Raw genomic sequence first — 25,889 nt, forward strand, 5'->3', positions numbered from 1 at the left:
TTTTTGATGGAAGAAATCAAATGTGAGTCATTTAATGTCTGATTAATCTGTCTTTTCTCAAATTGGAATTGTGTAATATTGGCTGTTGGAGTGAGAGTTGACCTGATGTTCTGTTTGCTGTGTTATGGTGACCTGGCACTGAAATGCACCATCACTATCGATTTGGCAGCATCTTTAATTTGTTTATCCTTTTTTCTTTCTTTTTTTTCAAACCTATCGCTTGTTCCCATTGTGTTCAACTAGCCGAGCTAGATGCCTGTGAGTCAGAAGCAAACGGCAGTGAGACTGAGACACCAGAGAGATAAATCTCTTCCGATATCACACAGCGACAGCGACGCTCAAAAGACACTACACAAAATGAAGATGATTGATCTGTAATAGGTGAGAATTTGTCTTATTCTGCAAGGCCCCTTTGTAGTTTGAAACAGTCTTAATCTATCTAATTTCCACAGTGATTTGATTTGTTTGAGAGTCTCAGGTGTATTCGATAAGTCTGGCTACCAGGACTTGTGCTGGTCATTAATTATTCCTGTATTGTGCCAACTATCAGCTAAATTAATGATACGTATTCAGAGAGGGGCTTTCAACCTTCTATCTGCATACCAGCTGCGGCCACTAAATGTGTTTTTCGTGGAAAAAAAGAACAGAAAGCTACTATTTTTACAGAAGACAGGAATTAAAGAATACGGTCTGTATCTTGCTCTCCAAATAGAGGAAAAGCTCTGCTAAGAAAAGGTCTATATGCAAGCTGGGAGGAGTCTTTTTAGATGTGGTTTATTTTTTTCAAGCTGGGAAAATTTAGGAAAATAACTAGTCAGAAAGGCATAGATGGCAAAGACTGAGTGAATGCTGGAGCCTTCTTCCTCACCTTCAACTATACAGCTAAATAGCTGCCCAACAGGCTGCTATGGGGAGACAAACACAAGGGAAGGTGAGAGAAAAAGCAGTGAGATAGTGAGAAATAGACAGGGAGAGCAACACTCCTCTCTCCCCCTCCCACGATTGAGTGAGCCAGTGTAAACCATGCAGCTTATCAGAGCTGTCGTGCTGTGATGTTACCCAGGCAGAGCCCGGTGCAGTGCAGGCAGCCTCGCGGACCAGTGCTCCGGCTCAGAACCAACCCAGCTGCTTCAGCACTGGAGACCCCTTCCCCCCCAAGACTCTCGCCGCAGCCACGCGCCCCCCTCAGCGACATGTACCCCGAGGAGAGCCGGGGACCGGGAGGGGCTGCTGTCGTGGACTTCCTGGAAGGGGCGTATGACTACGCCGCCCCAGCTCCTCTCTATAGCCACTCCACCACTGGCTACTTCTCTGCCCCCCTGGATGCCCACGGACCGCCCTCAGATGGCAGCCTTCAGTCCCTGGGAAGTGGGCCTACCAGTCCGCTTGTGTTTGTACCCTCCAGCCCCCAGCTCAGCCCCTTTCTGCACCCACCTGGCAACCCAGGACTGATTAGCCAGCCCTACTATCTGGAGACCACCTCAACACCCATCTATAGGTAAGTTTGTATATTCTTCTGTTTGTGTCGACAGGAGACGACAAAAAAAAGAACATTTCAAATTGAAAGTGAACTTGAGTGTTTTTGTGTGGCTTGTGCTGACAATTTATTTAATCATTTCTAAATTTAGAAATTAGGTAGGAGTAGAAGGGAAAGTTATCCTGACCCCATTAATTTGTCTCTGCTGAATGGTAATAGATGCCACGGCCAGAAATGAACTGAGTTGTTTAATCAGTTTTGTGCAGAGTGTTTTGTTGATTATGTAAATGCCACAGAGAATGAAATCAAGACAGAATATGTCTGGTTCATGTCAATGATATGGTAGCTCACATATTGTGAATATATAAGTAAATACTTTGAGTCACAAAGACAAAAAAAGAGTAAAAATCTAAAATGATATATATTATGTTATATGATTATACAATACATATCCTAATTAATACACAATATATCAGTATGTAGTATAATGCAACATTTTTCCACCAATGATATTTAAACTACTTAGTACCTATTCAGCTATTAAGCTCTTATTCCTCAAACTGCTATAAAAAGTATTGTATATTATACATTGTATATATACATATTATAACATTCCTTTTTTTATCTTGGGTTACAAAATATTACCATTATCTTAATGAAAGGATCAAGGCTGGCCAGGTTCTAATGCCAGTGATTAAGGACTTTGATAAGGACCTTGAGAAAAGAACAACACAAGCACACGCAAACGGCTTGTTTTCTGACTCGGGTGGAAAATATTTCTCTTCTCTCTGCCACTCTCAAAAACGTGTGTGTGTGTGTGTGTGTGATAATTGATGCTTTTCAGGTGAAACTGAAAACTATTTGCATCAAATGGTCCCTATATAAATGTTCACATCTCCCGTCACTAATGGAAGATGAAGGAATTGTTGGGTTGCTCAACTTGCTCATAGGTTGTTTACTTATATTGACTCTTGATAGATTGTAGATAGATTGTACATGCTGTATATTATCCAGATACTGGTGAAGGCCATTTCACACTGTATACATATAGTCCCATTTACTGTTGATCATCTGTACATACAGTATCCATTCATTTATCCATCGCTGAGAGATTGTACATTTATGTATTTATTGATAGAACATGTTTTTAGACCCAGTGTGTCAGAAGTCTATTTTATTTTATCTTTATTTGTATCTCTCTACTTGTAGAGAGATACAAAGAGTTCCAATGTGGCTCGCGACATGATAAAAAAAAAGTCAATTCATGCAACCTCTAACAACGCCGCTGCTTGGGGGCGCTGGCAGCTTCCCCCAACAATAGAGCCAGTTATCCCCCCCACCACCCTCGCCACTGACTGTACCTGTGTGGCGGACAACCTTATTCTGTGAGAACAATAGCCAATGGCCTTGGTAAGTTAGCATAGTAGTTGACCATGGCGTAGTCATTCATAGCATGAATAAAGCCTCAGGTAGGCAAAGTAGCAAAGAGATACCCACTGCATTGCTACTGGTTTTGGTAGCCTCCTTTAACAATACCATACATACATACATACATACATACATACATACATACATACATACGTTCACACCTTCGTTCTATTCATATCAACTACAATCGTCACTCTTAACAACTCTCTCAGTAGCTGTGCTCAATCATGACAGTGCCAGCCTCCTCTTCCAAAGTTTAACTAAGCATAGTACCGTCTACACAGCACTACAGTACGGGGACTGCCCATAAGTCCGACATCCCATTACTCCGACTACGTGGCTTCCGCGTGCGGTTAAGGTACCTACAGTACACAGTACTTTGAGTGTGCACATTCCCGGGTATGGACTAGTATATATAATCTTTCAAGCTTTCATGGATTTAAAAAAAAAACTTAAAGAAAAAAAAAAAAAAAAAAAAACCTTTACATGTTAAACCTACGTAAATAATTGAAATAAAACGGATACAGATTGCTTGCTCTACTGATTGATCATGGTACATTGTATAAGTATTCATAATGATAACATTCTTAGGGTTCATTTGAACCATTTCATGATAATCTGAGATGGTCTGTCTATGTATTGTAAGTAAGTACAGATATAACAGTGAAACTATTTTACATTCTCTATTAGTATTTATTTGTATTTTGCTTGGGACCCCAGCAAATTAGATTAAAGTTTACTAGTCTTAGGTACAATTCAAAGCTAAAACCTACTATTATCCATACACCAATTAAAAGCATGAAACTGTCTGAACTGTTGCACGAACAACGATTATGTATGATAATAGTATTTAGATTTAGATCATTAGCATGTCATTCTATAAGTTTAGACCAAAGAATGTAACTGAGGAAAATTACAGACATATTATGATTATCAGAAATAAGGAGTCACACATGACCATGACACGTTTTATTATTATTGTCTCCACCAGGCCGAAAGCATGGCAAAAACTATGTTTTGCACCCTGTCCATTCGCCCGTCTGTGGACAGCTAATCTCCGGCAATCTCCGTTGACCTGATTGATGTGAAACTGTAAACACACTCCCTGGATGCCAGAGCAGAACCTCTGCCCCAAATGTTTCACATTGGCCTGTTATAGCGCCACCAGGAGGCCGATTTGCAATACATTTTTTTTTACATTACTACAGATTCCAAACATCACGGAAATCGCTACACAATATCTCTATGGTCATTAAACCAAACGGGTCTGTCAGATGTTTTATATTCCATCCTGATTGGTTAAGATTGGCTTCCAAAGAGGCTTTCACATCGGCCTTTTTATAGCACCACCATATTAGGCCGATATTTGCAAAACACATTTATTGATATTACTCCTACACATTTTGTCCAAACATCACGCAAATCGTTACAGATTATCTCTATAGTCATGTGATCAACACGGATCTGTCCGATTTTTCATATTCCATCCTGATTAGCTAAGATTGCCATCTAACGTTTGCAGCAGTGGCCTGTTTTGAACAAAATGCCTCACGCACATTCCCACTAGGCCGAGGAAGAAATGCCACCGTTTTCCTGTTATAGCGCCACCAGGAGGCCGATTTTTGCAAAACACTTTTTTTATATTACTCCTACAGATTTTGTCCAAATATTATGCAAATCGTTACACATTATCTCTATGTGATGAGGACAGATCTGTCCGATTTTTCATATTCCATCCTGATTGCCAAATTCCGAACATTGCTGGCCCACAATAACCTACCTGAACTGATGGAGACCTCAAACCTCCACCCCATTCGAATGCTATCAATGCATTAAATGGGAAATTATCACGTTTTATCAGACCATTGAATGGGCAAAGTAGGCGATATACTGACCTATACGGACCATTCATTGGTTGTTATAAGGACATACTGACCTACCGACAGAGATGACTTAAAAAGTTCAGTTTTGGTTTCGGACCATGACGTAGGCACGCAGTCTCAAGCGAACTGGAGCCGTGCGAGGGACCATCGAGTTATGTACCGATAGGCACAGAATCGTAAATCATGTTGTGGGGACTGCTCTGCCTCCGGGTAGGTCAGTATCTCCTGATTACGCCCAATGAATGGTCTGATAAATCGCGGCTAGGTCAGTATGTCGCCTACTCGCCCATTCAATGGTCTGATAAAACGTGATAATGTCCCTCCCATTCAATGCATTGATAGCATTCGAAGCCGGTGAGACCTCTGGAGGATCACTTTTTCTAGTTATTATATTGCTGCTGGGGGTAAATCTCTGTGGATTTACCCCCAGCAGGGGGTAAAGTCAAGTAGGTTGACGTTGCTTCGTGGTGTTGAAAATGATGACGATAAAACACACACACACACACACACACACACACACACACACACACACACACACACACACACACACACACACACACACACACACACACACACACGTTGATCAGCTCCCTAACTCCCTAACATGACACATCTTCTGTTCTCCCTCAGGATGGAACTGCACATAATTCCAATCAAATGCAAGGCCTCTTTGCACACCTTCACACCGAAGAATTACTGATGGCCCAGCACTAGGCAACAACATGTGTCTTTAGCACATGTAGTCTGTGTCATGCATAACACAAAAGTCATATTTGATATTTTGATATCAATGAATTCTTGTTCTTCTATGGGTTCAACTGCAAGCCTATGTGTCTGCTCTGTGCAAGTTTGTGCAAAGGAATACAACATCAAACGACTCTATGAGACGACGCACAAAGACAAATATGCCAAGTATACAGGAGGATCCAGAACACAAAAGATTGACAACCTTGAAGCAGCTGTGAAAAAACAACAACCCATGTTCAACAAAACTCGGATTACTCATGATGAAGCTATCATGGCCAGTTACATTATTGCCAAAGAAATTGCTGCCGCATCAAAACTGTATTCCGATGGGGAATTTGTCAGAGAATGCCTGTTATTAGGGGGCCAAGCACGTAGTTTTTGTTGGGTTTATTCTTCTTCCGCCGTTTTTCACATTTCTGACCTAACCGTGCATGGATAACGGTCAAGAAATTAAAATCGTAAAAGGGTGGCACTATTAGCACTCAATTGAAAATGCAAACTTTGAACAGGTATAACTCATGCCCTGTTTGAGCTATAGCCATGAAACCTCAATACACATATGCGCCTCCTCATGCCGAACAACTTTGCCCCTTTGACCTCTGACCTTTAGATCTCCCACCATTTTGAATTATATGAAAAACTGTTAAAAATCTATCTCCTCCTGGGATTTCCTAGAACTTTGTACACATGAACGTGTGTACGTTTGACAGTATTTGCTTTCAATTTTGTGACATATGTTTTAGTGAAACATGGGCATGGGCATGACAGAGGGAAAAACATGCTTTTCAACAAAAATTTAAACTGCGCTGTTGTAGTTTAATGGGTAGAAAGGACGCCTGGGAAACAGAAGGTCACAGCTAAACCGACCGGCACGGAATTGCGATGAAAAAAAAAAGAAATATTATAGCCTAATTAGAATTCTAGGATATGTCCATGTTGTGTAGATGAAGTGAAACATTTGGCTAACCTTTTGTCTTGATGACATGGAAGACATGCATTTTAATATCTACAATCCCTCAGAACTCTGCTCAGCTGTTTCCAATGTTCATTTGTTAATTGCATGGTCTTCTTTCTCTCAAGTTCAGTCTATTATGGTTCTATATGGCTTAATGCGCATATTGCAGATTGCTTTTTCTATATTACAATATAGCATTTCTTGGCCCCTGTATTGCTGCTTGCAGCTATATTTGCATATTATTATTGTTGTTGTAGAGAATGAAAAGGCTGAAACCTTTTCATTCCTTTCCTAAAGAATGAGTCATCCGTCGTAGACACGTCATACATTACGTCCAAGATCCACCTTGTTATTAGACCCTGTCTTGTTAATATGAAAAATGGTATTGTGTGAAATGATAACCAGTGTGATCCACTGTGTCAGGCCCATTGTCCCAGGATCCAGTCATCAACCTGTATCAAGGGGGGAAGCCTGTGGCTCCACGGACGACCCAGAGTCATACAGTGCTGCGGGATCAGTGCCAGGGCCAGGAGCAGGCTCAGGGTCGGGGGCCGGGGCGTTTGAGATGGTCAAAGAGACACGCTACTGTGCTGTGTGCAGTGACTATGCCTCTGGATACCACTATGGCGTGTGGTCCTGTGAGGGCTGCAAGGCCTTCTTCAAGAGGAGCATCCAAGGTTAGCAGAGATTTATAACCATTTCATCAGTCCTCTCTCAGAAATTGAATGGTTCCGATTCTGAAACCGTTTCATCATTCATCTGTCAAAATATCTTTTTGGGTAAATTACTTTATTGAAGATGTTTTGCAAAGAATTAACAAAATTGCAGTGATACAATTTTTTTTTAAACAAAAATGGAACCGTTTTGATCAACAAGAGGAGAACAGTGGCCATTTGGCATACCGGGCATACCGGGCATATGCCCGGTGGGCCAGTGGGCCAACCATTTTTTAAAATATTTTTGCTCCCGTTTTAGGATTATTACGGTCATTTCCGGGTCGCGCCGCCCAATTGTTAGTTATGTTAATGTTTGTGCTCGGATGCTTTTCAGCATTGGCGTAATTTGGTTGGGACCAAAATGCCAGGGCTGAATTTGATCCCAGTCTGCCACAAACAATCAATGTATAGCCTACTGTAAATACAAAAGATAGAGGAAACCAACAACACAAATCATAAAAAAATATTGGATCCATTAGAACACTTCATTTTTACATTTCAGTGACGATATGAACTGAAATCACAGCTGGCCATTAACAATGGTACTTCATAGTTGATTCCCTTCATGTGCTGTATATTTTGTGGCACCGTGCCCTGTGATTTTCGTATTAGTTGTTGACCTGCTCTTCCATTGTTGATCAGTCAGTAATGGAAATGATGATGCACATCGGAGATCCAAGAACCCACTACAGGAGGGATTACACTGCAAAAATTCTGAGTGTCAGTTTAGCTGTGAGTAGACCCACACAGGTCTCAGAGTTGACTGCCAGAGTTTTTCTAGAGCAGTCTGTAGCCTCTGCCAGGGTTTTGAACGATTCTGTTACCTTTTCAAGTAGCCACAGAATATTGTTCTCCAGTATGATTGATCCCCTGATGGTTGCTAATCACTGAGGGGATTCAGGTGTGGTTTCACAAATGTCAACGAGGTGTAGGCAGTGTACTCAATATGATAAGTGTGTTATTCAATTATCAGTTCATGAAGACAGATAAAGCCTAGGAATGCAAAGGGATGTAGAATAAGGAAAAATCCCTACCTATATTTCAGCAGCCGCATACTTCGTTTTTCACCTGTCCTTATGTAATTTTATTGTTATAGTGTGTATTGTTATAGTACCTTTCAAAGAACATGGTGTGGAACCCCAATGTAACATTCTTAAAAGCTCCATGTGCTTAGTCATGTTGCAATGCTCTGAATGTCTTGTGTGATATGTGATTTATCCATCAAAAGACTAGTCACAGTCACAATGCTCTCTGTGATCATTTTGAGTTTTTTTGGAAAGGGTTTGTACTGTTCCTGGCCTGCGCACTGTATTACATAAATCTACTCAGAGCGCTGAAGTGGCACACTTGTAATAGCTCTAATGTTTTTTTTCACCCCCTTTTAGGTCACAATGACTATATGTGCCCAGCGACCAATCAGTGTACTATTGACAGAAACCGAAGGAAGAGCTGCCAGGCGTGCCGTCTTAGGAAGTGCTACGAAGTGGGCATGATGAAAGGAGGTGGGTAGTAGGCCTGCCTGCAACTATCGATTATTATGGAGTTTATTCCTTTTTTCAAATAATCGAGAAGCGCATTTTTTGATATTTTGTTTGTTTTTGTATATATCGAGTCAATGTAAAAAACGGACTAATGGACTAACCCTATTAAATTAAACAATAATCAAAGTCACACGAAAATAGCCGATCTACAAGCTCACAAAGCGTTACATCGCAATGTATTGTGAGCTTGTCAATCTGCTATTTCCGCTGAAGGAAAAAAGCATCATTTTTAAAATTCCCCTTAGATTATTTTTACACATACTCACACCCACACACACACACACACACACACGCACACACTTGCATGCATTCAGCTCCAGTCAAGTAAATCGTTCATTTGCATATCTGTCAGAGCCGCGTTGCTTTTCTTCATTTAGTTTGTCTCATCCATCGGTGCAGACATTCTGTCCACTTGACATTTGCTTACTTTAACGAGCAGCTTTTGGAATACAAAGCAGTCATTTTTATAGTCAAATAATTTTCAATTCATTTGTTTTTGTTATTTTCATCGTTTTGTTTTAGATTAGAATATATTTTCAAATCATTATCTCTATAGAATAGTTGGATGAGCACAGAGTTCCTCATTTGCTTGTGTTCAATTGCCATCTATGGAGCATGCTGCCATTATTGCAGTCATGCTTACTGAGTACTGGCGCCAAGTGTGAGTGGGTTGCTGAGTTCAGATAAGCTTGAGACTAACTTTAATGTGGCCTTGAAGTGGGTTTCCTGGAGTTCAACGACCGATTAGCCCACACCCAGACTTTTGTTTTTCATACCTCTTGAATCACACAGCCATCAAATTACACTTTTGAATACCACGGCAAGGACAGGATGCAAAGTTATGCGTGGGGGTGTTACAGTGGAGGCCTGATATGTAGTTGTAATCATGTGCTTCATGTGAATTTGTACTATGCCTGTGTGCTCACACTTATGTGTCTCTTGTCTCTAATATGCATATCGTTGCTGTCGGACGGAAACCTCGTATCTAATCTCCATATTTCAACATGTATGTTTTATAGTAAATTATTGCCCTACTTGGTCATACAAGAGTGTCACACAAAGGTAGCAAAGATAGCTGATCTACAAGCTCACAACGCGCCGCGATACGACCTGTTGTGAGCTTGTAGATCGGCTATTTTCACCATGTTTTTACATTTTGAAAATGAATCTGAACGTGGTTAAGAGTGTCTGTGGCTTTCCATTTTCTGAAAACTAACAGTTTTGGACATACAAGGTTTCCACCCGACTGTGACAATATATATTTTTTTTGGTGAATGTCTTATCACCACATCGCAGGTATGCGAAAAGACCGCGGGACTCGTATGCGACGTGACAAGCGGCGGAGTGGCACTGTTGAGAGAGAAAAGCCCTCTAGAGAGGTGGAGAACAGAGCAGCGCCCCTTCTTCACAACAGCCCAAGAGGAAGAGCAGAGGGAGAAGGAAGAGGGGGAAGAGCTCCAGAAATCCTCATGCCCCCTGACCAGGTGCCACCGCAAACACACTAATACACTCAGACACAATAAGACTGACATAGCTCAAGACTGACATAGATCCCATTTTGTTAATAATAGTAATAATGATATCTCAGATTTGTATAACGCTTTGCTAAGTACCCAAAGACGCTTTACATGGGGGGAGGACAAAACAATTAAAAAAGGCTAAAATCTGTCTATACTCATGTCTTCAGAGAGATGTAATATACTAGAGGTTCGAGCCGCTATGCGGCCCTCACACCTACGTCGCACCACCGATACGACCGATATGTCTGAATCATAGGGGCATAGCAGTGGCGGCCATTTTATGGTTCCACTCCAAAATAGTCAATGCATTTTTCCCATTGACATTTCCAAAAATATTTATATAAATTATTTTAAGCCTAGAATCAAGCCATCCAGGGTCCTGGTGAATCATGACCATAAAACGTTTGATTCTGTGAGGAAGAAAAAAAGCAAAACAAGGCAAAACAAAGGGTATTTATTAAATATAGTATATCATATAATTAAATATAAAATAAAATAAAAATCACAGAAAAAAATGTGAAATGGGACATTCTGCATAATGAGTACTTTCTACTTTTGGTATTTAAGTATATTTTGATACCAATACTTTTGTACTTTTACTCAAGTAAATTTAGAATTACGGACTTTCACTTGTAACAGAGTATTTCTACATTGCAGTATTGCTACTTTTACTTAAGTAAAAAATGTGAGTCCTTTTTCCACCACTCCCCCTGTCCCGCTATAGGTGCTCGTCCTGCTCCAGGGCGCGGAGCCCCCGGTGTTGTGCTCCCGTCAGAAGGTGAGCCGACCCTACACAGAAGTCACCATGATGACGCTGCTCACCAGCATGGCCGACAAGGAGCTGGTCCACATGATCGCCTGGGCCAAGAAGGTGCCAGGTGGGAACAGATGTAGCGCATGAGACACACTGTCAAATAAATCATCATCATTAACAGTAATGAACGATATTATAATGTAACTCTCAGTGCCAGCTTAACGGAAGGGCTTTAGGTGCTGAAGCACAGGGCACCAACCTTGGGGGGAACCAAACGGCGTGGAGAAAGTGATAGAAGACAGAAATATCACCGAAAAGCGCCGAAATTTAGAAGCAGTGGCTGCTGAAGGAGCGCTAAAACGGTGAAACCGGTTAAGCGTACATTTTTTCCGCACCCCCCCACCGCACAAAACGGTCCTGGGGGGCACCAAAACGGTAGCACAGGGCACCACGAAGGGTTAATCCGGCCCTGGTAACTCTGTTGTGTCAAAACCATCCGCACGGAGTAACCTGCCTTGCTTGTGACACGTGTCACTTGTTAGAAGAATTCTACCAGAAAGAGTGAAACTGGCATTAGATCTGCTAGATTCTTTTCTCTCGTTTTGTTAAATGTATAAATATTATTTTACAATTGAATTATATAAAAAAAAAAAAAAGACTGATATGAATATATTTTTTCCCATGTGGATCACATCAGAGACTGTGATTTAAAGATGGGCATATATAACATATCATTTTAAATGCTAGAAAATCAAATTATGTGAAAAACCGTACCTATTTATTATAATTTATCACAAAAGAACGTTTTTCCTACTTATATTGATCCCAAAATACTGACCAGCGCAGGTCTCTGGCAGGCCGGGTTGCTGACCCAGGCCTAACCTGTGTCAATTGAATGCAAATACAGGCAAATGTTATCAAAACCCTGTTTGATTGTTTATTGTCACATGACTCACAAGAAGAAAACGGGCCCCGACCACAACATTTGGAAGTCAATCGTTGACAGTTGCATCTTGAGGGGCCTCTATAGATTGCATTTCCAAAAGCGATCTATCACTTCTGCCCATAGGGGACGCCACTTACCATCTGTCGTACAAAAATTCCCACGCGGCTTCCTTGTGTCCTGGCGGCTGCACTCCTGGACTGACACAGCTCTGACTGGCCAACCCGGCCTGGTGGAGATCTTCTAGTTTAATATTTTTTTATTTATGTTTCTTTTGTTTTAGATTTTTGTCCATATCCTTGTTCAGGCCTCTGACAGCCGCAGGGAACAAAACTCTTTCTGAGCCTTGAGCCCAGGGCTTTGAAACACCTGAAGCGCTTGCCAGTCCACATCATCGCAAACAGTCCGTTACTGGGGTGATTTGTTCCTCATAATCCTCATAATAAGTCCACAAAAAAAGGCTTTACAAAAGAAAAAAGATTTAAAAACTTTACTAAAAACTAATAAACTAAACACTTTAAAACCCAATCAAAATTAACCTAAGATTGAAAACAAAAAGTCAAAACGAAATAAAAAATTAAAACTGAGGAAAAATTCAAAACTATAACCTTGCTCCAGATAGGGCCCCTTGTTGTCATTTGAGATGACCACTGTATTGTCATCCAACTTGATGATGGTGTATGAGCTGTTTCTGTCTACACAGTGTCAGTCGTGGGTGTGCAGGTGTACTTGGCTGATTGCTTGGGCAAAAGCTCAGGTGATGCATGCATGCATGCATGAGTTCGCACACACTTTGCTCGCATTCTGGGGTGGTAATTACAGCCATCACCTTTAAAAGGGTTGTTTGTCCAATTTGCAGACACCCCATAGAGCCTAAATGTAGGATAATCTGCCTGTACAAGCACCTTCACTCACAAATATACACAGACACAGGCCCACTAAGTGAGTAAATTCTAATTTTGGACCATGTGTCAATAAAACCCCAAAGGCACACAGTTTTAATTGCGAAAGGTCCAACCCCCGGGTGGAGATGGCAACAATGAGAGAGAAATGGCGGTAATTAGATATGAATTGAGACAGCTGAGTGCTAGCGATAAGGCACTCTATGTTAGCAGCAAGGTTTGCAGATGGAACAGCTTGAACAGCTACCAAAGTTACAATGACTACAGCATGCAGCAAATATATCTTTGAGCAAGTCAGTTGTATCTGCACTTTTATAAATATTTTTGCCAAGGCTATTTGGCCATTATGAAGTGTTTGCTAGAGATTTTGAGCTGTTATGTATATGCTAGAGATTTTGAGCTGTTATGTATATACCAAAATACACTCTGTGTGTGTGTGTGTGTGTGTGTGTGTGTGTGTGTGTGTGTGTGTGTGTGTGTGTGTGTGTGTGTGTGTGTGTGTGTGTGTGTGTGTGTGTGTGTATCAGCTACAGTGTAGCTGCTACACAGTTCATATAAAGCCTGTATAAAAATGAACATTTAAGAATGTTTTCAAAATCTCTGCTCACTTTATAGTGATATGCATTAGTGTGTATGTGTTCATTTTTTTTAGCACTTGAATTTTATTTCCATTTTTATACATTCTGTAATCACTTTATATGGACATACTGTACGTACAAGAGACAAAAACAAAAATAAAATAAAAATTGCATCACATATTCAACATCATCAGACACATCAAAGAATGTACAAAGGCAATCAAAGATCATTATTCCAACAGCACCAGTCATCCATACATGGCCTTCAGGACACTCTAGTCAATTAGTGTGTGTGTTTGATTCATTGATTTTATTTGGTGACATAAAAAAATTGAACAAGAGCACCTTCCAACATACAGTCAATGCATCACCGAGGATGAAAACACAATAAAGCCTGAGGGCTTATTTCCATTGCGGTCCTCTTCAACAAAAAACACTGTGAAGAACAACGTGAAGAATGACATCACAACAATACATAACAATACATGCTGTAACAGATATCAATACACTACATAACACATATAGGTACATCAGAAGCTATTCTCTATTAAATGTGCAATCAATGCAATTTTCACATTTTTACCATATAGATGTGCAGTATGCCTACAGCCCATTTCAAATGTCTGCGCGTGCGCATGTGAGCGTGCGCGCATGTTTGTGTCTGTGTGTGTGTCTTTCAGGTTTCCTGGAGCTCTCACTCCATGACCAGGTGCAGCTGCTTGAGAGCTCCTGGCTGGAGGTTCTGATGATCGGCCTCGTCTGGAGGTCCATCCAGTCACCTGGCAAGCTCATCTTCGCACAGGACCTCATCCTGGACAGGTAGCGAAGCCCAGGTTACTTCTGCATGTCACATACCTGTATGTACACATGTACATACAGGTGTACACGTGTACTCTCTGCCCTTTCACCCCTACTCCCCATATTACACACACACACACACGCACTAGGGTGACCACCCGTCCCGAAATTCGCGGGACTGTCCCGAAATTGGACCCTCTGTCCCGCGTCCTGCACAAGCAGAGCAATGTCCCGAAAATCAAAGATATGATTTTTTATTTTATTTTTTTATAATAAATCGGTAAAATCAGGCAAAAATAAGAATTAAATAACATAACCCTAACCTAGCCCTAATCTTAACCCTAAAACCGAAATAAAGAAACCAAAAACTGGAAAAAAACGAACCCAATCCGCCCAGAACTGCGCAAAAAATCCCGCGATGTCCCGCGGAACGGGTACGTCTGTCCCTCAATGGGTCTGTTTGAAGGTGGTCACCCTAACACACACACACACACACACACACACACACACACACACACACACACACACACACACACACACACACACACACACACACACACCCTTCAGATTGATAAATTAGCATTGTAGATATTTCCATTTTGCACCTTGTGAGTCATTGTGCCTTTTGTAAATGGGGGTCTATCATAGAGTAATGGCGTGTTCCACCTGGAGATGAGAAGAGCCACTCTATAACCAGAAATATCCCCTCATCTTTATAATTCTGAGCTGGCAACCAAGGCAGAGCTTTTGATTAAAATCTCAATGCTTGGAATGATGGAAAAGTTGGAGAGACGGAGAGAAGGGAGGCAAGCCAGTAACCGAGAAAGACGGATCTACTATAAATGTGATGTACGGCAAATAAGAAAAGAGAGATGCAGGGAGACGTGGTTGTTTTGCAGGCACAGTCTGTTCTTCCTCCAGTTCAAAGTAAACACGCCAAACAACCATAACTAGCAAAAGCAAACATAAAGACAGCATTGTGAGAATAGAGCCGATGGGAGAGTGCAAGACTAACAGATAGCCTGTGCTTTTACTCTCTGATATGTGTGATGGACCCATTTGATCCAGAGGCGTATAAGAGAATATTACCTGTAAAAATGTGCTCCATATGAGAGCCCTCCCGAATTGGACATGATGATGGCTAAAATGGTGAGGGTTGACGACTTCTCTCTTACCCTGTGCTGTCTGGCTTCATCTGGAGCCTCACCCAGCGGATATTACCCATCTCCTCCCATCATGCTTAAATCACGCTGACATCCAGGTCCATTATTGTTTTCTGGTAAAAGATGTTCAGCTTTCTTCAAAAGAGGATCTGCTTTAACCACTTTACACCTGGTATCCCTATTTTGGCATATCATTAGAGATGGAGTTTTTGTATTTTTTCCAAAAGTTTCAGACCATTTAAAAAATGGAAGATGGTTTAAATAGCCGATCTAAGGTTGCAACACGTCGCACCTTTTAGATCAGCTATTTATGCTAGGTGACTCCACCGTACGCCAAAGTATAAAATAGAGCGTAATCACTTAATCATTTAGGGGCCCACTTGCAATATCCTCACAGTGGGCCCTGGCCCACAGGTTGGGAATCGTTGCAATAGATGAACACACAAGAATGATTCAACAGCTCTTTGTATATGACTGATCTATACATACGTTTAACGATATACGTATGTATAGATCAGTCCTGATCTACTGCCCATACTTCAACTTCACTTGGTCCCCTCCTTTTTCCCTCTACACCAAATCTCTTCACTGACAATAACTGATCTACAAGCTCATCGCAGTGAGCTATTTTGACAGAATCTTTGCCTATTATGACATGCCCGCAATAAAGGTAGGGTTCATGTGGTTAAGTGGTTAAATATGCTTTTGCAGTATAGATCTTACTAACTTCTTACTAACTGTTTTGTTCATTGGTTACAGGACTGAAGGGGACTGTGTGGAGGGCATGGCTGAAATATTTGACATGCTATTGGCCACTGTTTCACGCTTTCGTAATCTCAAATTAAAGGCTGAGGAGTTTGTCTGTCTCAAAGCCATCATCCTGCTCAATGCTGGTGAGTTAAGGTGTGTGTGTGTGTGTGTGTGTGTGTGTGTGTGTGTGTGTGTGTGTGTGTGTGTGTGTGTGTGTGTGTGTGTGTGTGTGTGTGTGTGCGTGTGCGCGCGCGTGCGTGTGTGTGTGTCAAAAAACTATTGTGTAAACAAATTAGTTAGTTTAGTTAAATAACTATTTATAAGATTATTGTGCCAGTGTTCGATTGTCAACATTTTGCTATTTGGGGCTATGTCAAAACATGTGGGTCCAATATTACACAATATGACACTCTGTCACTGTCATATTGTCAGGTATTAATTTTGTGATCCAACACTTTATTAGATTTTTAAACAGACACATTAAACCTGGGCTTCCCATGTCATGGAAAGGTTGCACAGACAGCTGACTGACTCTATCCTGGTAAAACTGACTCCACAATAATAGTAGTAATAATAATAATAGTAATAATATTAATACATTTGACTATGACGGTGGGGGAGTGGATCCACATTATTCACAAAGACACATACACATAAACCATTGCTCCTTTAGTTTGATATCTACTGTATTCATGTCACGGTGTATAATTTTGCTTCTGTTCCCGTGTAAAATAATGGACATTGTGTCAAACTACGCCCACAGGAGTGTAGTTCCGAATGCCACAGAAGTACATTAGCTGAACGGAGTGTTCTCAAATGGCCCGTAGCGTCAGTAAACCCAATAACTGTTCCCTTGGCAACACGAGACAACGGAGACGGTCATGGTTAATCTTGGAGATTAAAGGCATTCTACATGAGTAATGGAAAAAGACAGAAATGCCTGCAGGATGACACTGACACAGCTGATGTGGCCTGTTGTGCACTTAATTACTGTGTGGGCAACCCAAACTACATTAATAGGAACTCTACTTAGATGTACTTTCATTCATGTCTGCACACACAGTAAAATCCTCAGTGTTGATGTAACTCTGAGAGTGTACGAATGTAACCAAATGGATCCATAAGGTTCCATGTAATTACATTCATACACTCTCAGAGTTACAGTAAAATAGCAATTTTACAAAAGATTTTACTGTGTGTCAGGTCTGTGTGTATCAGACCTGACTCAACGAACCTACCGCTTGATTCAACACACTTGTTGTGCTACCTACAATTTTAATCAGTACAGTAACTTTCATGTGCTCGCCTGTGATCGCCTAAAATGTATATCTGTAGTTATAATCCTATGAGGTGAACCCAGACATGATGGGTGAACCCATCACCCATCATGCCTGGTAGCATAAAAAAGAGTATTGTAGGCGATACTCGTCTCTGGATCTGATGTGAATGTGTGTCTGAAGGGAGTGTGAGTGCATGTTCTGGTATATGTACGTATGTGTGCTCGGGCATCATTCACACACTGCTGTAGCCATAATGACTAAATTGCGTGTGGCAGAAATTGCCCCAGCTGCTCTTTTGAGGGACATAAGGATTTTGGACACTGTTAGATGTGAGTTTTTCTTCTCATGCCATTTCAGTAGCACTATCACCCCCCCCCCCCCCCCCTTCTCTCTCTCTCTCTCTCTCTATCTCTATCTCTATCTCTATCTCTCTCTCTACCTCTTTCAGGTGCCTTCTCCTTCTGCACAGGCACAATGGAGCCCCTCCATAACAGCTCAGCTGTGCAAGGGATGTTGGACACCATCACCGATGCTCTGATACATCACATTGGCCAGACAGGATACTCGGTTCAGCAGCAGTCGAGACGACAGGCTCGGCTGCTTCTCTTGCTCTCCCACATAAGGCACATGAGGTGAGGAAGAACTGGACACCCTCTTATCCAGAATAGTCCATGGGCCAGACCAGATATCGGTATTACTTATAGGGTTGATACAAGTAAATTAATATATGATAGCCTATCCACAGGAGTAGCTTTTCATATTTATTGGACATTTTGTTATTTCCCCTGGCGTATTCATTGTTTCCAAAAAGAACACAAACGGTCAATATCATTTATATATATCATTTAAAAAAAAAAATGTCTACCCCTTTTTCTCCCCAATTTAGTCGTTATGCCAATTGATCCCTCCCCACACACATTTCTATGTTGTCACTGCTGTTGTATCCTACTGACTCACCGGCCAGTGAGGAGCCCCCACCGAGAGGACGTAGAACCTTCGTCCTACTCCTTCCGCCCAACACTCCCTGCTGACAGGTGCCGCCCCAGCCTGTAGGATTACGTGCAGTGACAAATAACACCCTCCCCACCCGGCTTCCCTCCCCTGAACACGGGCCAATTGTGTTCACATAGGCGCCCGACAAAGCCAGATGCACCACGGTGGATTCAAACCCACAACCTCCGTGGTCGTGGGCAGGGACTTTACCACTGCGACACCCAAGCGCCTAGTCAATATCATATGTTGAACCTAAGGCAACTAAAACATTTATAAAGGTAATAAAAGCAATGTGTTTGAATCTGCAATTCTGCATACACATTGTGTTGTTTTGGAATAAAAAAACGTAAGACAATCATCTGCGTTTCTCAGCTTCATGAGAATTCCTCATTCACCCTCATCATAGATCTTTCTGGCTGTTCTACTTTGATTCATGCTTCTAGAGAAGGCTACTGGATGTTACACCTTGCATGCACCCAAGAGGGTTAGGGTACTTCAAGTTTACAACTAAAGAACAAAATCCTAATTGTGTTTTTCATCGGATTGCCTCAAGTCAAGACCTTATAATTTCCTCCCCATTGTTGAAATTTGAGTGGTTTATTCGGGTTTGTTACACCTTTACTGTTCCTGGTCTAAAGTTCCATATTGACCAAAATGAATAGGTAATAGTAAGACTCTATCCAGTAGATGGAAAACTCTCACTCATACACACTCCCACACATACAGTTCTAGTAAAAATCTTCGTCATACATCATACAAAATCAAACGTTTTAGACTTCTGTGTGCCACAGCAGGTCAAATTGCCCACTCAAGGCCACTCAATGTCTATTGTCTGGAAGCACTTTGCGAGCAGTGGAGGCAAGACACCACAGGTGTTGATTAAAAGTACCGTAAATGTCATAGGTTAAAAAATTGTGGAGGAAAACTGGTCTTGCAGCGATCGGATGAAAAACACTATTTAACGCTATATGAAAAAAAAATTGTAATTGCGGAGCTTCACATCAAGGCTTATGAGCTGAGAAAGCTGGATTGTTCGTGATGTAGTACAAGATCGGAAATGTACTATGTTGAAGGAGCATTATGAGTAATTTGTTAAATATAATTGGAAAATACATTGCAATGATTTAAACCTGAAAATCTACCAATGGCGGCTTAAATACCACTGTGTATCAGACAAATTACTTCAAACATGACATAGGAGCTTATTAAAATTATCTATGGGTTGCCAGTAGTGCAGACACAATAAAAAAAATCCAGGGAAGGCACTTTCCTGTTTTTGAATGACAGTAGTACATTACTAGTCAGCAAGGTCTATCATATAAAAACCTATAGCAATACAAAAATCACTACTAGAAATTGCCGATTTGTTAAATTTGAGGTCCTGGCCCATGGACTTTAGAAAGAGGTATGTATGTATGTATTTTGACTTTTCTGATAACAGAACTCATTTTCATGCTACGCTTTGTGGATGTATGAAATGTTCCAGTTAGCCAAGTTAATAGAACCTTTTTGATAACCGTGGCTCTACATATAGACTATAGAGAATATGCTTCCATACATTTTTGAGTGTGCTGGGTGTTAATAATGGAAATACGGGAATTCCTGGGTTCATCTAAGGATTTGTTGGAAGGTTGCAGATGATACCTTTACATTGGCAGTGAGAAGACTAAAGAGTTTGAGAAAACCGTTAGCTTATGGACAAACCACTCTTTATTGTCCATTCTTTATGGTCCCCCACCCCCATTTTGTTGCCAAGGATAATATGGTCATCTTTTGGTATAGCCATAGGATTATAGGTATTGTATGAGTCAATAAATCCCCTCTCACTGTCTTCTTTACTGCAGTAACAAAGGCATGGAGCACCTATACAGCATGAAGTGCAAGAACAAAGTGCCTCTGTATGACCTGCTCCTTGAGATGCTGGATGCTCATCGTCTACACCACCCAATCAGAGTGGCCAGTGCCTGGGAACAGGCTGAGAGAGAGTCCCCTCCCGGTACCAGCAGCACAGTATCCACCCGAGGCAACCCTGAAACCCAGAGCAGAGCCTCTGGCCCAGGTGTACTCCAGTATGGTGTTCCCCGTCCTGACTGCACCCCCATTCAGTGAGACGGAGGCAGAAACCAAAACGTGTACACAGTATAATCCTGTGTGTTCATTTAACTATGAGAGTGTACAAATAACGCGTTGAGAATTTGTACATTCTCAGAGTTACAAATGGATAAAAAATGTACACTGAGGACTTTCCTGCGTTGTAGAAATGTCAAACGTCATTCTAAATGAATGGAGTATTGCAAGGCCCAAGGGTGTTGGATTGGCTGAACAACTATAGTTGTACACACATTGATTTCATATTTGATGACTGTAATTTAAGTGAGTTTCACAGTTTTAGCTACTGAGACAATGGTCTATTCAACAATGGCATTCTTTTAGACGGCCTTAATTCACTACAGTATAAGCTACTTGTCCATCGCAGCCTTTCTTTAATCCTGACTTTCCTAACTCTTGTGACTTGTGTGTTGGTCTTTAATATCTTCACAGTACAGCTTATCGTTTCCAAAACAGCAGGTGTTAATATATATTGTTTCATGTTAGCTTCAGTGTTTCTAAATTGAGAGCAGCTAATTTATCTTTTGTCCTATAGGAGTCTTTATGTAGTGTGTATGTTTCTTTCTGAAATTATAAATGGTGCCTTCACTAAATTGCACTTCTTGGGTCAAGGGGCTATGGGCATTGTTTTCACTACATGACAAATTATGCTAACTAGTGTAAACTATGAGTGTATATTGTATAATAATGTGTTTGTTTAAACTGCCAACGCAACTGCCAATGCCATCAAATGTCAGGTGCCTTACTGGAAATGCGCACAGAATATCATCAAACTTAATTATACAGTATTGGAAAAAGTACAATAGCTGTGGACGCAATATCCTCTGTACAAGTGAATTCTGACTACCTAAATTAGTTAGAGCCAAAGCTTGGAGAATTGATTAAGTAATAAAATAAGTTGCCGTTTTTGTCAAACTTTGGGTAATTTAACCCAACCTGCATGTTTATTTTGTCTGTAGCAAATCTCTTTTCTATAATTTCTTGTTCAAGTTCAGTATGTGTGGGGTAATAATAATAATACATTTTATTTGTAACACACCTTTATTTTAAACAAATCTCAAAGTGCTACATGTTAAAAACAAAAAAAGAAAACAAGAAAACAATAATAATAAAACAGGGAAATGAAAAATAATCTGATCAAAGTCAGCTAAACAGTAGAAGAAGTTTAAAAGGTTAAAACAACACACATGGCTGAGTCCATCTAGGCAAATGCCTTGTTAAAAAGAAAGGTTTTTAGTCCCCTTTTAAAAGTGTCAATGGACTGTGGTGCTCTCAGATGGTCAGGGAGGGCATTCCACAGTCGAGGAGCAGCTGAGCAGAAGGCCCGATCCCCCATGGTGCGGAGCTTCGTTGTGTGGGGTTCGAGTGTGTTTGAGTTTCTAGAGCGGAGGGAGCGGGTGGAGGTCGGGGGTTTGAGGAGTTCCTTTAGATAGGAGGGGCCATTGCTGTGGATGCACTGATGGGTAAGGAGGGAGACCTTGTACTCGATCCTAAAGGAGACGGGAAGCCAGTGTAGTGAATGGAAAATGGGTGTGATATGTTCATATCTCTGCACTCTCATGTGGGTCTGAACATGTGTGAGAATAGTGAGTGTGATATTAGAGGTGGTTAAGTTGTTAACTACAACTGGCTCTAAGTTTGACAGCTACTGCTGGTTACTCTGAAAGTAGGAGTGTAATCCTGTGTGTGTGTGTGTGTGTGTGTGTGTGTTTGTGCGCGCGTCTGCATGCAAGCCTCTCTGTCTGTCCACAGCTAATCATGCAAACTACTAGGCCAATATGCGTCATATTTATTTTTCACATTGCCATAGTGATCATTATTATACGATCCTACAGTATGTAGTGGACTCATCCTATCCCACAATGCATCGTAAAAAGTATGGTACAACTAAAAAAAAAAAGCAGACGTTTACCTGCCATGTGAACGTTTTTTACTTCGCAAATGAATTCACTACATAGTCCCCTAAATAGTGCCTATTTAGGAAGTAGTGAAATAGTGACTCGTGAGTGAGTGATTTCAGACGCAGCCCAAGACTTGCACACTTCGATTGATTATCTGTGTGACGTGGGTGCCCGCCCCTTTGGGAGACCAGAAGCACACAACGATTTTTTCGAACTAGTGGCGAGGCATGGGACTCGATATCTTGGTATACTAAGGATCTTTGGTAAGTTTAATTTGCCCACTTTGGTGTTAGTTGCTATTTGCTAGTTATGCCAGATTTGGTGACATGCTTGAACCATCGACATTAATCAAAACGGCAGTCGCTGGGGTTTCGACAGGTCACCAATTAACACTTCATAATATTAAACAAGAATCCACTGCAAAAATGCTCAAAGGAAAAAACTGAAAGTTGCACAATGTTAAAGTCATACTATGTAACTTTTTCAATTTAAGTTATATTTGGTATATCTTTCACAATAACCATTCTACATAATGTGTTTTTTGACAACTTCTCGGTGTACATCGGTGTAATCGTGAGTGCCTACCACACACACACCAAAATAATGTAGGCACCGGAAATGTTCTGAAAATGTGTTTATATAGGCTATGTATGTTACTGTTAATACATAAAAACACTGTTGGTGCATGCCAAAATAACCTTGGCGCAAGGACCATACCAGCTGAATTCTGGTAATCAAAGTTGTAACAGAGGTATCGCCAAAAAGGCTACTAAATGGATGTTCAATCAATGAATCAAGCTTTGTTTATATAGCACAATTCAGACAAGTGCAGTTCAATGTGCTTCACAGGAAGAAAAAAAGGTAAAAACAGCAGATATGCATATAATTACAAAAAAAATGCATTTAAAAAATAATAATTTAAAAGAACAAGTAAAACAGGAAGAGAAATGCAGCAATCTAAGTAAAAGCAATGCTAAAAATATGTGTCTCTTCTTCTTTTAAAAATGTCCACAGATTCATATGCTTCTCCATACTTTTTTTGTATTGGTCTCTGGAACCTCTAGGAGACCAACGCTAGAGGATTTAAGGGCCCTGCCGCCGGGCATGTACATAGGAAGCATTGCTGACAAGTAGGCAGTAAAACATCTTAAAATCTATTCTAAAACTGACAGGCAACCAGTGCTGGGACTTTAAAATAGGCGTAAGGTGTGCTCTTCGTGTGGTCTTGGTCAACACACGTACTGTGTTTTTGACTTGATCCTTGGTGTGACGTACTTTGGATTGTAGGTGAGCTGACAATTTCTCCCTCTGGACCTTTACCCCAACGAGAAGAATTTCCTTCATTTAATTGAAGGAAATTCTCTGACATCCATGCTTTTATGTCGGCGATACAGTTGACTAGGTAGATACTGTTACACAGTATGACTTTAAATAATTTATTATGTGAGTCCACTTAAGTAGCCTGGCTCCAGCCCCTGAAATCACTAGCCTCACATTCAGGGTTTGGTGACGCTGTAGAAGGTGGGGATTTCTCGGTTGAAAATCTAACCGGCGGCCCAATCGGGATCGGTTTAATCCAGTATGAATCAATCGCTAAAGAGTCCCTCTTTGGCCACGCCCCCATCTCAGAAATCGGCTGCACTGAGAGGGCTTTCAGACTGAATAATGGAGTGAAACGAAATGAAAATTCAGAGTGTCAGGCTACCACTTAAGTGCTTTGTTCACAAACATGCATTATCTTGTCCTATCAAATCTCATGACTTTTAGTTTGCCATTCTTTCTGTGCAAGCAGCACATTGTGAATTTACTACACTACCTTACCGTCAAGTTAAACTACATTTAAATAATTATTTTGCACTATTACTTTGAACAAAAAAAAATGTTTTTAAAGTGTGTATCCACGTGATATGATCTGCAACACAACACAATTTAACATGTTCAGAATACAAGTTTACTAGAAGTTTTTTCCAAGTTTGTACCTGGCTCTAATCTTTCACTGAAGAGCATGCAAGAAGATGGACAAAATACAAAACACAAAACGTAGTGGTGCAGTGCAGGCGCGTACCGTCATTGGCGCCAACGAGGCCATGGCCCGGTCTGTAAACCCAGCTTGTCCCTGTGTAGGGGCAAGATCCGCCAGGGGAAAAAAACTAAAAATCAACATTAGCAGGCCCTCACCCTATTCTGTTGTAGCCGACCACAGAAAGTCGCCTTTGTTTTCAAATGGGGCTCATTTGCATTCGGCCGAATTGTTAATGAGTGGCCATTAAAAAAACAGTTTAGTCGTCAAACCGGTTTGCTGCCAGGTACACAGTATAAAGAGGGCCCCGAAATAGCTTAACATTTCATTATTGTTGTGAGTAGCAAAAAGGAAACCTCGGCCGTCCTTCTCTCCTTTGCGCAGAAGCTGGGGAACATTGGACTGTAAAGGAGGGGGAAGAAAGAAGGGAAAAGGAGAGAAATTGAGAGGAAAAAGTAAGGGAATGGCTGCAAACTCAGCTTCATGTAAAATCCTAATTGCTGCAAGCAATTATGTATCCGAATATTTTCAAAAAGCACTGAAATGTTAAAACTAGCGTTTGTAAGAAGGGGAAGTATGGATCCCAAGGTCGCCAATTCAATCCCTGCTTTGACCAAAAGTAACCTGACACTAACAAGTGCTCATGCTGTGTTTTAGATCATTTTACACAATGACAAATGTGATGTGAAATGTAAATACTGTAAGTGTAGAGAGCTGTCCCTCCACACCAAGACCGTAGAACCATTTACAGTTATCGTTCTTGCCAAAAACGATAACTGTAAATGGTTCTACGGCTATAGAGTCCATACCACAACTAATGGTAATGACAGTAGACAATGACAGTGGTGAACAACAATTGTTAGAGTAATTTGATGAATAATGCAAATGCAAATGGCCAATCAAAATCCTTCTGTATTTTCAGGGCATCTGTAGGCTACCACCATGTGTTTACAGAAGGTCATCATTCATCCTGCTCACATCATTAGTTATCATTCTTGGTAACTCGTCATTAGATGTGCCAATTCATTGTTATGAGTCCTAACACATCTTTCAAATATCACTTAATATGTGACACAGATGAGTTTGATTGCTTGCATGTAATAGCTATTTCTGTTGATGCACATTTCTCATCATTTCATTTTGCTTGCCTCCATTATTCTTACAGATCGTTTTAGTAGGACAAGTCAATAGGCTACAGCTGTAGAAATATTGTGTTAGGTTATTACAAAATATACACCCTATGTATCTCTCAAGCACACTGCACACATACTATAGACTGTAGGCTAATAGCAAACACAAATATGTCTAAATTAATGTAATAATTGTACATGATAAATAAAAACGAAATAATGATCCTACATTTCAAGGTTTCAAGCCAGGATGACGTGCATTCAATAATGACATCAAAGTGCTTGAGTGAGCATTACTTTC

At 40.9% G+C, this 25,889-nt stretch overlaps 1 protein-coding gene across 2 annotated transcripts; it reads left to right on the forward strand.

The window, feature by feature from the left end:
• Nucleotides 1–287: 287 nt before the first annotated feature.
• Nucleotides 288–21,375, forward strand: esr1 (estrogen receptor 1; the record flags this gene model as incomplete). 2 transcript variants are annotated; one of them, XM_084081948.1, is made up of 10 exons in its annotated part: nt 288–381; nt 1,064–1,498; nt 6,914–7,167; nt 8,592–8,708; nt 10,044–10,231; nt 10,992–11,145; nt 14,125–14,263; nt 16,165–16,298; nt 17,884–18,067; nt 20,273–21,375. In XM_084081948.1, the coding sequence occupies 9 exons, from the start codon at nt 1,194–1,196 to the stop codon at nt 20,535–20,537; spliced, it is 1,740 nt and encodes a 579-aa protein (XP_083938074.1). In that variant the 3' UTR covers nt 20,538–21,375. The 2 variants fall into 2 exon arrangements, with proteins under 2 accessions (XP_083938074.1, XP_083938073.1); XM_084081947.1 differs by lacking the exon at nt 288–381 and having other exon boundaries at nt 1,053–1,498.
• Nucleotides 21,376–25,889: the final 4,514 nt, after the last annotated feature.

Source organism: Gymnoscopelus microlampas, assembly GCF_963454915.1.
Source record: "Gymnoscopelus microlampas genome assembly, chromosome: 16".
Taxonomy (NCBI): domain Eukaryota; kingdom Metazoa; phylum Chordata; class Actinopteri; order Myctophiformes; family Myctophidae; genus Gymnoscopelus; species Gymnoscopelus microlampas.